Raw genomic sequence first — 16,902 nt, 5'->3', positions numbered from 1 at the left:
AATTTGTATGAACGTTCTCCAGTTGGATCTCTTCCTTACTGTAAATATTCTAAAAAAAATTTATAAAGAGGTGATTGTTAAGTGGCAAATACCCTATGCTTGTATTTAGGTAGAGCACTTGAGTAAATGTAACTTCAGTAACTGCATTTTAATAGGATTATATTTGGATGAATCTTAGTTTGTAATTTTATAAAACTTGCATTTCTAGTACTCAACATGGGGTGTAAAATGTAAGTAAAGGTGGACTGAAGTATTTTCATGTTCACATACAGTTATGTAAAAAAGATCACAGGAGTCCTATAAGAAGCAAAGTACACCCTCTGATTTGATAGCTTGTAGAACCATGTTATTGTAGCAATAACTGGAAATAATCTTCTTTACAACTTTATCGGTCTCTCACATCATTGTGGAGGAGTTTTGACTCACTCTTTTTTACAAGTCTGTGGTTATTCATTTATGCATAGCTCTCTTAAGGTCCTTCCACAGCATTTCAGTTAAGCTGAGGTCTGGCCTGGGTCATCAGAACACCTTAATTCTTTTCTTTTTGAGCCATTCTTCTGTAGATTTCCTGTTGTGTGTGGGATGTCCAAGCTTAAGCTGTCGAACAGATGGTCTCACATTTGACTCAATAATAGTTTGAAATACAGAGAAGTTCATTGTCGACTGCCCGGATACTGCGGCTGCAAAAGCAAGCCTGCAAGCTTGGATCATCACCCCTTCATCACCATGGTTTACATTTTCCATGAAGTATTGGATATTCTGTGTTTGGGTGTTTGCATTAAGGCAGATTTCTTGACTTTGTCCTTTGTATCCAAAGTACATTGTTCAGATGCAATTGTGCAGACTTAAGCTGTGCTGCCTTTATAGAGAGAAGAGGTTTTCTCCTGGCTATCCTTCCAACAAGTCATACACATTTGCTTTTTTTTCTAATTGTCCTGTCCTGATCTTTAACATTCAATATGCTCACTAAGGCCTGTAGAGTCTAAGATGTAACTCTTGGGTTTTAATTCCTGTGGAAGCCGACATGTGTTTGCAGTGTTGCAAAAGACTGTATAGAGTCCTTTCTTTTTCACATGACTGTCAATATAATTTTTAAGAGCTACAAATATAATTATACTCTTAATTTGTGGAAAGTTTTGAGGCAATAAAGGTAAAGTGGGAGATCCTTGCAATAATAATGTTAAGAATGTATTTTTAATACATTTTAAAAAATACATTAAGGAGAAAAAAATCTAAACAGCAATGTTTTTTTGTTTTGTTTTTTTTATCTTGGAGAACTTGCCACAATTTTTCAGTGGACTTATCAGGTGATCATAATTTGACTTCTCAGAGTTTGTGGGTCCATGATACATGTTTTAGGACTTTCCATTCTTCTTGTGTCTAAGCACTGTTCTTTATGTATTTTTCTGTTTCAGGCATAAATTTGTTTCCTCTTGATATTGTTGCTAGAATGCTACGATTTAAAATCTATTAAGGAAAATTCAAAATCTTCTGTACAGTTTAACACACACACACACACACACACACACACACACACACTTATCTAACAGAAGTCAGTGATTATGTCATCTAACACACACACACACACACACACTTGTTTTTATATCTTAGTGAGGACATCAAATTGACATAATGCTTTCCCTACCCACTTACCCTAACCCTAACCATCAAATATAATGGACATTTAGTCACCACGAGGAAATGTTGGTCCCCACAAACATAGCAACATTCCAATTTTTGGTCCTCACAAAGATATCTAAACATGGTACACACACACACGTCACTTTGCCCTGTTTGGCTGTGCGCTAGGTTGATTTCTATTCATATTTATCTGGCCTATCAGCTTAGCACAGAGGAAACAGTAAAAAGGTCTGTGACCCTGGAGAACAGCCAGACTTTTCCTGTCTTTGTTCCAAATTGTCTGTCATCATACTTCAGTCATCATCATGTGAAATCACAGTGAGAATTTTACAGAAGCCGAAAGAGGAAGAGAAAAAAATTAACTGAGTTCTATTTCTTCAAAACCCATTAGTCTCTGTTAATCGTGACCCTTATTATAAGGCAGCTTCCTTTTTTCCATCTTAAGTCTCAAGTCAACTGAGCAATTACATATCACTGAAACTAAATTAAATGAATTTGAATCAGCAGGCTTTCCTCTTCACAACAGCAGCTTTTTTTTTTCTGTGAACGAGTGAATGGAAACAAACTGTCTTCTGTGGACTGAGACAGAAAGGCCATCCAACATCGCACCCTAGGCCTGGTGTGACCCTGCATTTTTATGTGAACGTGGTATTCAAAATTCAGCTGTTTGCTTTGTTGAAATGATAATGACAGAAATGGGGCGATCGTGGCTCAAAGAGTTGGCAGTTTGTCTTGTAACCGGAAGGTTGCTGGCTCGAGCCCCGGCTCGGACAGTCTCGGTCGTTGTGTCCTTGGGCAAGACACTTCACCTGCCACCTACTGGTGATGGCCAGAGGGGCCAATAGCGCGATATGGCAGCCTCGCTTCTGTCAGTCTGCCCCAGGGCAGCTGTGGCTACAACTGTAGCTTGCCTCCACCAGTATGTGCTTTGAGGGCCCCAAAAAGCGCTATATAAATGCAATCCATTATTATTATTATTATTAAATGGCCGAGGGGCTCTGGTCACTGATCACAGAACAGTGATTCCCTCTATGCAGTTGCTTCAATCAGTACTGCTACAAGGCTCATGCAGACTGACATTGTTTGCTATCTTGGCACAAAGAACAATCTTGTCTGTCATGCAGAATAAAATGATCAGTGTTTGAAATATTACTGGTCATGACATCCTACAATCTAGAAAGAATGATGACTATTAGAGAATTACAAGCCAGGGAACAGCGCTGTTAGTGGGTGAGCAGACAGATGAGGAAATAATATGATTCCAAATCTAAACCGAAGTTTGAGTTTCAAAATCACACAGGAGAATTTCAACAAAGCCACGAGGAAGATGACACACCAGGGGGTTACTGGAAGCAGTGGCAAGAGCAAGGGTAAGCACTTAGAAGCCAAGCAAAACATGGAGGTAAGAGAACAGAGGACTGAGACAGGATTCAGCTGAATGAATTATCATAGATTTAGGTAGTTTTAGACAGACAGCTGATGGAGTTATGATTTCTTCAATTACATAGGGGCTCTAAAGAGATGTCATTGATGACAACCAAACATGTTGATCTAAATGAAAACAGGTGTCCCCCATCAATCTGCCAGCTTCTTATGTCGTTCAACTGTCTCAAGAAACACACCCTTGGCCTCGTCCCATGCTTTCCTGAGCTGTTAACAGAGGGGGATGGGTGAGGTGGGAACAAACCAGTGCACTACAGCTTTTATTTGTTTCAAGCTCTGTCTTCATCTGCCCACTCGCAAGGAGGTAGCCCAGAAACGAACCTGATATTTCTTTGCATAAACTTCCTCACATTTTTCTGGTGATTAACTGGGTCTTTAGTAACTTTAAGTTATACAAAGACAAAATGATCATGGCTAATAATGGAGGACATTATTAAATATTAAAAAGTGAGTCCAAAAGGTGTGATCAAATGAAAGACTCCAAAATGCTGTTTTTCATTCACCTTTTTCATTGATGCAAACTAGACAGTGGGCACATCACAGACTCAGTTTGGTAAACATATTCAGCGCCCTGCAGTCTCTCAACAAGGGGGACTAATCAGAGGTAGGACGTAGTTTTTAATGGCAATCTCATTCAGTCATTTATAATCTACACTTGGGCCTAAAGTCTTATCCCATCTTTGAATGAAAAAAAAGGAAACCTACACCCAGAGATGGTGAATCGACCAGTGTCTAAATCTTATACTGGACCATGATGCAGCCCCTCAGTTCATCCACTGTCATTTTAATCAGCTTCCACCTATCTTTACACCAGCTTTCTTCTCATTGGTTACCCCTGACAAACAAACATTTGATTGGCAGGTGGGTGGGGCTAGTGTGAGCTAGAGCTGTGTTTTTTATTTTTTTAAAACCTCAAATAGAAGAAAATTAGAAACCCAGAAGATGTGTGAGGTCACGCTTATATATTTTATATATTTATTTACTTATTTTTAGGTTGTGACTTCTAGGACTCGGTGATAATGTGATTCTCTGCAGGTGTGCTCATGTGCTAGACAGTAAAGTCTAAAGAAGTAAAGTAAACCTTGGAGACAGGCTGCTAGGGATTATTATACTCTACCTACATTAAACCACCTTTCTTTGAACAACGTTTCCTTAGGCTAAAGATAATAAAAGAAGAGTTAATCCTTGTGAACACTAAAGCTCATTCCACCGGAGTATTGTCGTCCACTCCAGTGTTGATATCTTTGAACAGCCTGTTATGTGTTCTGTGAGGTGTCAACTGATAGCTCTTTAAGCGCTGTTGCACTACCAGTTGTCATTCCTCCTAAGCGAGTGCTTTCTCATATTTCAGTGGTGTAAAATTAGTCTGGAAATGTTTACAAAAGCATATGGTATGATCCATGAACATAAACTAAGATTTACAAATCTGCACAATGATTTGTGTGTTTTGACTTCTCACAAATGCATTTGCCAACCCACACACAAATACACAGCAACATGAACACAGGTAAAATTATTTTGCATAAATAGAAATCTATGAATTACGGAGCCCCGCAGGGGACATGGGAGAAAAAAAAATTAAGACGGACTTTTGCGAGATCTCGCAAAACTAACTCGGGATCTCGCAAAAGTTTTGCGAGATCTCGCAAAACAAACTCGGGATCTCGCAAAACTTTTGCGAGATTTCGCAAAACAAACTCGGGATCTCGCAAAACTTTTTTTTTTTCTCCCATGTCCCCTGCGGTGCTCCGTAATGAATGCATTAAGTTTAACTTCACAAGTCACATAATTTCAAAATTCAGTTATTTCAAGCAGCCTCTTGTGAATTTCAAATGTAAATATCTATCTATCTATCTATCTATCTATCTATGAAAATAATATACATGCACAAATCGCCTACCTTTTGAGTTTTTGGATTGGATCAAGGGTAATGAAAGGTGCCTGACAATCAGCGAGTGTTAAGCAGTGTAAGCAGAGACAAGCAGCCAAAGAGAATGACATTTGCCTGGTAAATGTCTTTTTCACCTTTCAACAAAGAGAGTGGCAGTGAATGAAATGGATTAGTGGAGTGAAAGTGGGCGTAAAATGCAGCAGCTAACCAGGTTTAATTTAATTTTACAAAATAAGAAGCTTGCAAATCTTTACTAGTTCAGTTTAACGGGAGTCCTGATCTCCAGAAATGATTTCGTTTAACTTTAACTTTAACGTTAACTTTTTCTGTTACAATTAAAGAGGCAGTAAAGAGAAAAATGCTGTAAAGCAGAAGAGGAGCAAGATGATGTAATACATCTAAAATGCCACAAGAGGGAAGCCAAGCTCACCTTAACTGCCAAGAAAACTTGATGGTTTTTCCACTTTGTTTGCGTTTTAACTTCAAGTGGAATTATTCAGAATTATTATTTAATGATTATATTATATTTTGTTATCATTAAATAATAATTAAAATAAACATTTCGTCACTCCCACTGAAAACACAGATGTCCAGATAAACAACATCAACTTTTTGGAGTTTGTTTCTATATACAAATAATTCATTTCTTCTTACAGTAGTGAGTCAGGAAACACTCAATGGTTTGATTTCTGTGAAAATCCTGTCAATCAATCATGTCAATATTTGACCGGGACTGCTAGGCTCCATCTCTCCATCAGAGTTTCAGAGAACTGGGGAGTGTTTGAAGTTCACAAAGTTGTTTTAGTCTCATTGGCTTTGGCACATTTCTCATAACCTTGTTTGAAGTTCTCAGCTCTTAACATATGTTTTCCACAACAGATCATACATGCAGCACGTGCCAATATGAAGTCTTTGTCAATGAACAGGTCTAAATAATTGCCACCAAAATAAAGGTTAATATAACACTGTTTAAAAGAATGACGGTGAACACTAGAAGTGTGTATCAGTGTTGTCCTACATTTTTATTTTTTTGGTAATACACTATATGTGTTTTCATTTGGTCACAGATTTTCATCACACTAACAATTAAATGTTCTTCCTTGCAGTGTAACTAAAGAAGAATTGGCATATATGTTGCTGCACTTTTATGCATCTTCATACTGCAGCACACATCTGTTCCCCTTCCTCTGCAGTGGGCAGACTGCAGTCCCTGTAAAATAAATATCTGAGATGATTTAAAAAATGAAACAATGCTTGTTTACAATTTGACCGGATTTTGGACAGCCATTCTTCCTCATTTGCCTTAGAACATTTTACAAATATTAAGGAAGGGTGAAAATGACTCAATCTGGTGTGACAAACTGTTTTGAAGGATTTCACGCATTCCTTGAGCCTTTTGAACACCTGAGTATTTATTGTAATAGCACACAAACCCAAATTTGTGACTGTCATGACAGATTTATGGTTCCAAACATTGTTCAGTTTTATCCAGTTTAATCATCATAGACATGAAAAGGAAAAGACTATTTGCTGGAGCTGGAGTTAGTCGAGAAACTGTTTTACTCTTGTTTTGTCAGGGCTCTGTGTGCGGGAAGGTGGAGATGTGGATCCAAGTGCAGGACTCAGAGACGGAAATGTAACTGAAAACCTCAGCTTTATTGCTGGCACCAAATAAAACCAAACAAAACAGAACAGAAACCAAACATGAAACCACTAACTGGAACACACAGGCAGGATCTGAGGGTACGACGTGACACTGAGCAAGGGCAAACACAGGGCTAATATACACAGGGAGGTAATCAGGGAATGGAAGACAGGAGGGAGACACAGCTGGGAGAGATCAGGGCTAACGAGACAGGGAGATTGAAGCTGGACACACTAACATAAGATACAGACCTTCACAATAAAACAGGAAACCACACTTTACCAAGACATGGGCTAGACAGAGAGGCAGACTTGACACTGAACAAAACCTACTAATACAATAATAAACCCAGTATCACAAAGTAAACAGCATATAACTCATAATCCCGAGAAATACCATGAACATAAGAACTTATCCCTCATTATATATAATCATAATCAAAGTACCAGAGAATAAGAAATAATCCATAATGCAAAAATAAACCAAAACATAAGAAACTCAAAATGCTGGGTCGAACCGACCCAGGACCGTGACATGTTTTATAGTCGTGGTGCAAACACTCTCTCAATACAGTCAGAAGACATTCAACACACATGTCAAACTGTGGGGCCATGACGTAGGTGCGAATGTCAATTTTAAATTTCCTGACATCTCTGAAAACTGGCTGGCATATAGACGGTGAATACAACAATCAACTCTTGTGACAGTTTGACAGCAACCAGAGTGATTTCATAGGGAGCTGAAATGTTCTAAACTCAGATAAGACTGATTCTGATGCAACATCTCAAGCACAAAATTGTCACAGATGGCATCATCAAAGTGGTAATACACTGATGTCCACAGAGGGGAGACGGTAGACAGTTTGCAGGTTAGATTTACTGTACAAAATGAAGAAATGTAGACAAAATAAATACAGTTTTCAGATTAATCTTTTCAACAGAAGTAGATGTAGCACATTTGTGCTCATAAAGTTTGAATTTGTGTTTGTATATATTGGCAATGCTACAAATCACCCAGAAAAACTAAAAAAAAATAATCATTTTGAACCCACTGTTTTTGGTTTTGTGATAAATGAAATAGCAAAAAAGTAAAATGAGCGACATTTACTGAAATGTATTCAGGTCAGAGCAGCTTTGACAGGATATCATGAGTTATAGTCATTTACAACAAACATGACACATATTTACCAGCTTCCAGTTTGGATTCGGGAGACAGACACTATCTCTACTTTTAAGATTAGGCTTAAAACTTTCCTTTTTGCTAAAGCATATAGTTAGGGCTGGACCAGGTGACCCTGAATCCTCCCTTAGTTATGCTGCAATAGATGTAGGCTGCCGGGGGATTCCCATGATGCATTGAGTTTTTCCTTTCCAGTCACCTTTCTCACTCACTATGTGTTAATAGACCTCTCTGTATTGAATCATATCTGTTATTAATCTCTGTCTCTCTTCCACAGCATGTCTTTTATCCTGTCTTCCTTCTCTCACCCCAACCGGTCGCAGCAGATGGCCGCCCCTCCCTGAGCCTGGTTCTGCCGGAGGTTTCTTCCTGTTAAAAGGGAGTTTTTCCTTCCCACTGTCGCCAAAGTGCTTGCTCATAGGGGGTCATATGATTGTTGGGCTTTTCTCTGTATCTATGAAGCGCCTTGAGGCGACATTTGTTGTGATTTGGCGCTATATAAATAAAATTGAATTGAATTGAATTGAATTTATGTTCCTTTATCAGCTAAATGAAGATCCTCACATAAATCAGGTATAAAAACTTTGTGTCATTTTAAAGCCATAAAACGGTTTTAAAGGCTTTAAAAGCAACTCATACACAGCTCATCACCTGAGTGCAATTTTATCTTTAGTTTTAAAAAATTTACAAGTGGACAATGATCCACCTGTTTTAGCCACAGATATCACATTGATTTAATGTAACTACTGAGGTAACAAAACTTTTTGATTTGTAAACAGCATATTCCTTATTTTGTAAAGAGAAATCATCTTAAATGAACAAAGCACCTACTGACTACCACTAGAGGGGATTTTGCATGACTTTCAATTTCCTGTTTGGGTTAAAACAGGAAAATTTCTGTCTGTTATTATCTTCCTCTCGATCTCACTCAACATGCAAAAATATCTCATCATCTCGCTTTCACCCTCGTTTGTTGCCCTCAATTCCTGTCAGCCAGACATCAGTTATCACACTGTTAGAAGTCGACTAACTTCTTATCTGACAGTCTGACTTTAGTCACTCTGACTTTGTAACTGCGTCAAAGCATTGTATAGTGTTTCCTTCTTTTCCTGCTTCAGTGATAGTTTTTGCCATTTGACTTTAAAAGGTTTTAAATGTTTAGCGTAATACATCTCACTCTAAGATTCCTCTTTATCTACCAGAGCTAACTCATCAGTCAGCACTGCCTCTTCACTGTTGTGGCTGGAACGTCTGTCATCCAACTCATGGGTCGACACTGCTTCTGCACTGTTGTGGCTGGAGGGTCTGTCGCATAGCTCATCTAACTCATGGATCGCTATTGCCTCAGTGCTGCTGTGGCTGGAACGTCTGTCATCTGACTCATGCATCGGCACTGTCTCTGCATTGTTGCCCATGGGATGTCTGTAGTCGAGCAATATAATGGCCAACCTGTACAAGCTCAGTGTGATCACTAGGCCGTTCTTGATGGCAAAGAAACCAAGCATCTGGTGGAGGACTCTGAAGTGAATAATGACAGTCAGCCTGACCAACAGAAAAGGCCCATCCTGGATAAAGAGGGTCTCTATTATACTCCAAATATCAGTGCTGTGTTTAATAAAGAAGTTTTCCCGGACAACTTGATCTTCTCCGCCATTCTCTTCATCAGATTTGGTGTTCACCACTATGTTGAATAAGAAGAGGAAAAACAAATGATTGACAATAAAAATGAAGCTTTCCTTCAGGTAGCTGCATGTAGTTTGACAGATGTCACATTTGGGTTTTTTTAGAACAGCTTCTCTCGCTTTTTTTTTAAGTGTGAAATTTACCAAGCTAATCTAGTAGAGTCCAGCAATACAAATATGGTCTGAATATAACATGTCTCCTTTTAATTTAGAACCTGAATGCAGGACACAAGTGGATGGATTAACCAAAGGTTAGAAGTTTTAGTGAGGATGATACAGGAGGAAACCTTGGATAAAGGTGACACTAATTCAGAAATAGTCTTAACAAGTTTTTTTAGCCACCCAGGTCAAAAGTATTTTAGCTATGACCAGGAAGGTTCCCGGTGAGCAGAAACCTGGGGAGCTAATAATTATTATTATTAACAAACCAGAGCATAAGATATTCTTAAAGTTAGAAACTTATCATTAGAATAACCATTTACCTATTAAAAAATAGGAAATAAAGACTCGAGATCACAAAAACTGAGGTTGAAAATTTCCTGTAACACTTTGAAAACACATCAGGTCAAAATGAGAAAAAAATCATGCTGATATCTACACTGATATATACTGAGTAATGTGATGGGAATGAAAGGATGCCACATTGTTTGATGGAAATGAAAACCTACAGGGGGCTGGATTCAAAGACACCCCAGAAATCAAAGTAAAAAAATGTTGTGAGGAGGCTTGTCTATTTTGCTGAAATTATATTGCAGCAACAAAAAATGTGAGGGAGTAGTATTTATGGCCCTCCGAAGTGCTTCTGTGGATGCCTGACAACATTGGGACATGCTCCTAAAGAGACCACGGCATTACTGCGCTCCTAGACAGTCTGAGGTGCAACTTGGTAGCATCAGATGGGCAAAAAAATAAAGTCCCAGAGATGTTGCATTGGATTTAGTTTATGTGAGAGTGGGGACAAGTCAGTGATATCAATCCTTGATCCTACAGCAGCTGCCTACATACTCTCGCCACATGGGGCATGAGCTGTGTTGTGCACTAGGAGGAACCACACCAAAGCAGCTGAAAACTTATAACCTGCTACCTAATTCCTTTAATTTAAGTCTCGGGAAGTAAAAATGTTTGAGTTAGTCATTTAAAAGCACCGAGGGCTGTAATTTCAACTTACTTGCTGCACTTATGTACTTAACTGTTTACTTACTGGACTGGCTTGGATTTTTAGGGAATTTCTAAACACACTATTAAGACTGTTTGTCTTTTTCATGACCGGGGAACAGGAAAGGAACTTCCTTACATTGTTGTAGCTCCTTAATAATATTTGAAGGTAGCTGACCTGCTAGATGTAGTGGAAACTGCAACATACTCCAGGTCCATACAGCTAAGATGACATAAACCATGGCAGGATTTTTTTCTCTGTAAGAAAAGTGACACCAATATCAGGAACTATATATGCATCTGCATACATTAAATGCAGACTTATGTCTCGATAGGAGAAGCACATTCTTAACGTACAAGCAACACGATTAGCCCCTTACTTTACATCTGACAGCGTCTCACTAGTAAATTCCAGGATGTCCGCTGCAGTGCCAACAAAAGTTAGAAGAAGCTGAGACAACTCATCTTTTGTGACCCCGCCTCCCAAAGGCAGGAGCCACTTCCCCACAATGAGGAGGATGAGCACGATCTGGTGAAGAGCCAGGATCCAGTCATTCGCGCAGACGGTGGACAACCTCTGCTCAGTATTTAAGAAAAGGAAAAAAGATGGCAAGATGTTTAATGTTGAAAACTTGGTTTTCTGAGAAGGTTAAATCACTTCACTCAAAAAGCCATTTGGGATTTAATCTCATCTCTGTCCTTTCAGTAAACAACAGTGAGCCACATGATAGTTTATGACAGTTTCCCACACATACAATTAAAAGCAGTTCTACAGAAGCATTTGAGTATAAGTAACCTGAGTCACAGTACAGGTAATATGTCATATGACCTTGCTGTAAATAAGAGAACCTGAGTTCCTTTGTACAATTTTTTAGATTATTATTTTCAAAATAAATAACAGAATAGTGGAGAAACTTATTAAATAAGTTTAAAAAAAGTTTAAATGTCTGCACTATTTTCTTGGAACTTGCGCTAAACATTTTTAAAACTCTTCGTCAATATTGAGACCCAGGCTCTTATTTTCTAAAAATGATTCCTATTTCTCCAATTAGTGGGCACTTTGTGAATTATTTAGCTCTTAATGCTGCATCTTTGTCATCAATCTGATGATATTTGAAATGATGGAAGTAAGAGAGACTGTCCACTTTATGCTTTACTGTTTTCTACTTTTCTTATTAAGAGTACTAAATGAAAAGGCACTGGAATTTGGATGCCGCATTTTGGATAGGTAGCTAAAATAAATTCGTTTTTGGGTTTTTTAAGTGTGACAAAAATGCATTGTTCCTGCAGGTGGAGTGGATCAGTTGGATTATTTTATTAATTTCCAGTCAATCTTAATGCATGAATGAAAAATGAAAAAATCAGAGCATAAATAGCAAATAGTTTCACTATGTGTTCAGTCCACACTGCTGCTTAAACAGTTTCCAAGAACTAAATAATGAAATCATCATTAATCATTTTATTTTACTTGAGTTGCTTAAACCTTTTCTGCTGCTCTTTCTGGCTTTCTTAAAGAGAAGTCACTATGAAACAGTCAACAAGCTGTTAAGTGTCTTAACATAAAGAAATAACAACCTTTACAGTGGTAGTTCAGCCTTCTTAGCAAAAGACCAGAAGAGGAACAATGCCACCAGATGTTATTTCTGTAGTAGGTTATGTCAGTCTGCCCCAGGGCAGCTGTGGCTGCAACTGTAGCTTGCCTCCACCAGTGTGTGAATGTGAGAGTGAAGGGAAAGTGGAATTGTATATATATATATATATATATATATATATATATATATATATATATATATATATATATATATATAAATGCAATCTATTATTATTATTATTATTATTATTATTATTATTATTATTATTATTATTATTATTATTATTATTATGTGTCCCTTCCTGGCTGAGTACACTGAAAAAAAGGGATTGGCCAGCTCTTGGATTTACATAAGCATCTTGCGTGTATTTAACACAATTGCCTCATGCTTTAAAGTTAAGTGTAACTATATAGTGTAGAAACTACATGATATGCAGAGAGGCTAGATTAAATTGTTCATATCATGTTCAAGTGAAGTAAGTCAATAATATAGCAATGTTAAATCCCGCGACACTGCACGGGATTTCAGTCTCGCACTCTTTGGATCGTGGTTTGAGGAAGGCATCCATCTCAGTCAAGTCGAGCAGCCACCTCTACTTTTTTTGGTATACCAAAAAAAGTAAATTGGGTGGTTGTTACATTAAAAAAGTCTACCTTGTAATTTGAACACAATAATTTCATGTTTCTATGAACGTAATTAAATCATGTAGGATTTGCATGGAATTCAAAAACTTAATTTGTTCTTGTTGAGATGACAGGATACAATCTAGTAAGAGTGGTTAGTTGCTGAACTCATGAAATTCACAAGATCGCACAAGATTTCAAACTGCAGGAAAATCAGTGGAGTTATAAGAGGCAGAGAACTACACACACACCACGTGCATGCTATTGCTATTTATTGTGGATTAACCTGTCAAGGACAAAAACAAAAAAATTCTGCATCAAATACAGGAAATCATAGCTTTCCTGTACTTCCTAGATTGTTGGCATGGTGGTTAGTGCTGTTGCTTCACAATAAGAAGGTCCTGGGTTCAAATCCACATTCTGGCTAGTTTGCAGTGGCTTCTCTCTGGGTATTCTGGTTTCCTCCTACAGTTAAAAGTCATGCAGTTATTAGAGTTAGGGTTAACTGGTGATTCTAAATTACCCGTGAATGTAAGTGCACGTGGTTGTTTGTTTCTATGTGATAGACTGGTGAGCTGTCCAGGGTGTAACCTGTCACTTCAGGGTTATTTCCCAGCTCTCCTGCAACCCGGAGAATGGTAGTCATTGTAAATCCATTCAATTTTTATGGTAACCAAGATCTAGACTTTGTTGAACATTATGTAATATGAAGACAACATGTAGTATTTAAGTGACCAAGTAATACTGGGGTAAAAGTTATTGAATAGTGTTGAAATAAAATGACAAAATTGTGAAGGATTAAAATATTCCAAGAGCTCAACTTACTTCATCTAAACATGTTTCAATTGCGTTTTAGGAACACAAAATGCACAGGTTTATTGAATATGAAAAAATTGTGTTGATTTAACTCAGTTGTTTAAGTTTCTGCCAAAGCAAAACATTTGTGTGCAACAAATGTCCACTATTGAATCAAGTAAATCCAACATGGCCTTTTTTTCAGTGTACAGAGAGTTTCACTCAAAACATTGGTAGAAAGAGTGGAAAAACTGGTTCTCTCTGATTAGGCATGCATAACTAAATAAATTCCTGGCAAGTCTGTATTTGCTCATTGCCTGTCCCATTTGAGCTCATTCTTGTATTTACAGCACTTCACATGGCACAGTGATCTTTCTCATTTCATTCATTGGCAGTTTCTTTCTTTTTTTCTCTCTTTATTTCTGTCACAGAGCCATAACCTAACAATTCAGTCACTCTTACCTTAAGTAAATTCTGCTTTGTGGTGTTTCCCTGCTCGGTGCTTCGATTCAGCAGTCTTTGAAAAGTTTCTATAGAATCTAGTTTATTGCACTGAAAACAATTTAAAGAAGCTTTTGTGAGTGAATTTCACGGGGTATTTATTATTTTATTGTAATTAAATCTTATAAACCTTAACATTAATAGCAGATGTGACATTTGATAGAATCGGTCAATAAATATACATGGGGTACCTCTTGATCGCTGGCTTTGTCTTGCTGGTGTTGTATCTCCAGAATCCAGATCGAGGGAATAATAGTAATGAGGAACAGAAAGATAGGAGGGGAAAACCTACAAGACAACCAAAGGCATTCAAAAATGTTTAAAAAAGAAAAGAAAAGTGATAAGCATGTTTACTTCAAGCATGCAGGAAGACTGAAGAGATTAACTTGAAGTAATAAAAGTCAAGGGGTATCAGTACCACCATTCGGGACAGTTTAACTATTAGCTTCCCAGCTTATCAATATAGTAGCAGCAAAGGTACAGACTACTTAAATATGCATATAAGGTACACCGGGGTCGAGATAAAGACTAGGAAAAGATGAAAATGCATAATTTAATCATGCATTATACTGTTATACTGTCTATTAGAGGGGGAAAGTGCAAACGATAGAGCGGAGATGAGTTTGAAAGTAATATGAATAGCTTAAGGCATTAAGTAGCCTAATGAATACTTAAGGATAATATAATTACAATATTACAGCACTTTTTTTTTACCATCACTTACATGCATGGTCCTTTATCTTACCATTTATAATCCTGTCCTTTTCGCATCTTCAGTGTTACTATCATTTCAACAACAAGCGGCAACAAAAGAAAAGCCAGAAACAAGTAATTGTTATCCTTCTTAACCGATGCCACCCTCAACACTCCGATGACAGCAACTAAAATAAACAGCGCTCTGGTGAGGATCGCACTCATTAATTTAGTCAGCGCCATGTCGGTGGTTTAACGCAGTTCACAAGTGATCACCTCAATTTCCAGTGTTCACTGTGGCTTTTACTGTAAGTGAAACAAAACCTTTGGGAATGCGTTTTCAAATAAAGTTCCCATGGATAAAGCCCCGCCTTGTTCCCCAGGCACAACACGAAAAAGCATGGGTCCATGTAGGGGAAATAACAGTAGAAGACGAGAAAAGGAACTGGTTTGAGTTTCTTAATAAACCGCTGGTGTATTTGTGAGTCATAATTCTGGTGTTTATCCAGGTTTCTGGCTTCCAATAAAGTGAAGCATATGATGATTTTTTTTAAGTGACTGTAAATGCTGCTGAGTAATGTGAAGCTCATGATGTAACTCAGTGGTTCCCAAACTTTTTTTTTTGCTGGGCCCCCATTTGTTTTACATGAAAAATGTTCGCCCCCCGTGCACACGCGCACGCACACGCACTAACACATCCTCCAACCACACACACCCATATTTTGCTCCATTGCGGTTTATTTCACACCTCAAACATTTGGGTGTGTGTGTTTATTGCAGATACAAGTAATCTGCAATAAATTACAGGTAGTAATAAAATAAACTACTAACACTTTTACGCGACGTCCACACCTACACAGGTATTTTTGAAAACGCAGCTGTTTTGTTCACACGTAAATGGCGTTTCGAGTCACCGAAAACGGAGATTTTTTAAAACCCTTTTTTTGCATTTAGGTGGATGATGAATACAGAGTTCAACACCCAACGTCAAAGGTATGTGCCTTTTTTCACGTCAAGCTTGCGCCACGTTATTGTTTACATGAGATGAATTGCAGAATGGCAGATAGAGACAAAATACTGTTAATCTGACTATCTTCAGTTTTTACATGCTTACATACACAAGCAGTTACTGTCCCTCCATTTAGAAAGGCAGAGGCTTCACGTGTAATTATTTTACTGTAGTTGTTTTTTTCCCTGTGTAATAATATTCAACATTGCTATCAATACATTTTTCAAAAAATGTCTCTCTGTGCAAAATGGGTTCAAAAACATAAACAACTGTAGGATCCTGTTTGTCTGTGATTTGAACCGGGGAACAAATCGTGGCAGGATCAGCCTGATATTATTTGTATCCAGCTGTAACTTTACTGTATAAAGAGCTAACATCTCCAAAATGTCAGTGTTTGTGACAGGGGCGATTTTAGCCCATTTTTGGGGGTGCTTCTTACTCACTATGAGCATCATTTATCATTTTCCCCCAGTAATTAAGGTTAGAATATGTATTTTTTTTTTTTAATTCCAATCCATTCTTCGTTTGCAGCATTTAAATAACCTTTTTCAGATTTGATGGTTTTGTTATAGACTTTTAAAAAAAGTGTTTTGCTTTTCTTTCACAAATATGGGGATTAAATTGTGTTAAAATGTACAAAACAGTGATGTCATGTATCGTGACGAGGACCCAGGCACAGAGAGACTTGATGAATTTAAGAATCTTATGATTTAATAAAGAAATTTGCAGACTTGCACAGAGATGGTAAAATTATGATGACTGATAACGGAGACGAAGACAACAGACGATGAGGACAGGGAGGAACAGGGGTTTAAATGCACCAAGGAGACAGTCAGAGGGAACTCGGGACAACTGGAGACATTTAAGGATCCAGGGACTGACAGAGACAGGGAAGAAGTCTGATCTTGACGAGTTAAGTTTATCTTGCCTGGTTGGGCAGCTCTCTGGGTGCTCAGCAACCCCAAAGCTCTGATCCTAGAATCGCCCCAGGTTTTTGAACTAAAAATCAAGAATGTGGGATACTGTTTGTCCGTGATTTGGAGAGCCCAGCGC

The 16,902-nt window shown here is 37.9% G+C and overlaps 1 protein-coding gene across 1 annotated transcript; it reads right to left on the bottom strand.

Moving 5' to 3' along the window:
* Nucleotides 1-6,633: 6,633 nt before the first annotated feature.
* On the bottom strand, nucleotides 6,634-15,135 carry LOC102784689 (transmembrane protein 26-like). Its single transcript, XM_087849692.1, has 6 exons — nucleotides 14,893-15,135; nucleotides 14,339-14,435; nucleotides 14,109-14,198; nucleotides 11,017-11,213; nucleotides 10,815-10,894; nucleotides 6,634-9,480 (listed from the first exon to the last, which is right to left on the bottom strand). Exons 1-6 carry the CDS (start codon nucleotides 15,081-15,083, stop codon nucleotides 8,978-8,980), a joined length of 1,158 nt encoding a protein of 385 aa, XP_087705818.1. The 5' UTR covers nucleotides 15,084-15,135; the 3' UTR covers nucleotides 6,634-8,977.
* Nucleotides 15,136-16,902: the final 1,767 nt, after the last annotated feature.

Source organism: Neolamprologus brichardi, chromosome 13 (genome assembly GCF_056152115.1).
Source record: "Neolamprologus brichardi isolate AB-2024 chromosome 13, ASM5615211v1, whole genome shotgun sequence".
In the NCBI taxonomy this organism is placed as follows: Eukaryota; Metazoa; Chordata; class Actinopteri; order Cichliformes; family Cichlidae; genus Neolamprologus; species Neolamprologus brichardi.
This window is presented reverse-complemented; position numbering and strand designations above follow the sequence as displayed.

Bases quoted from the DNA above. Each gene is read 5' to 3' on its own strand.
- LOC102784689 (XM_087849692.1), bottom strand. From the start codon at position 15,083: ATGGCGCTGACTAAATTAATGAGTGCGATCCTCACCAGAGCGCTGTTT. The intron at 11,214-14,108 runs GTAAGAGTGACT...AATACTGAGCAG, and splicing joins CAAAGCAGAATTTACTTAAG to AGGTTGTCCACCGTCTGCGC. The intron at 10,895-11,016 runs GTAAGGGGCTAA...CTTTTCTTACAG, and splicing joins GAGACGCTGTCAGATGTAAA to AGAAAAAAATCCTGCCATGG.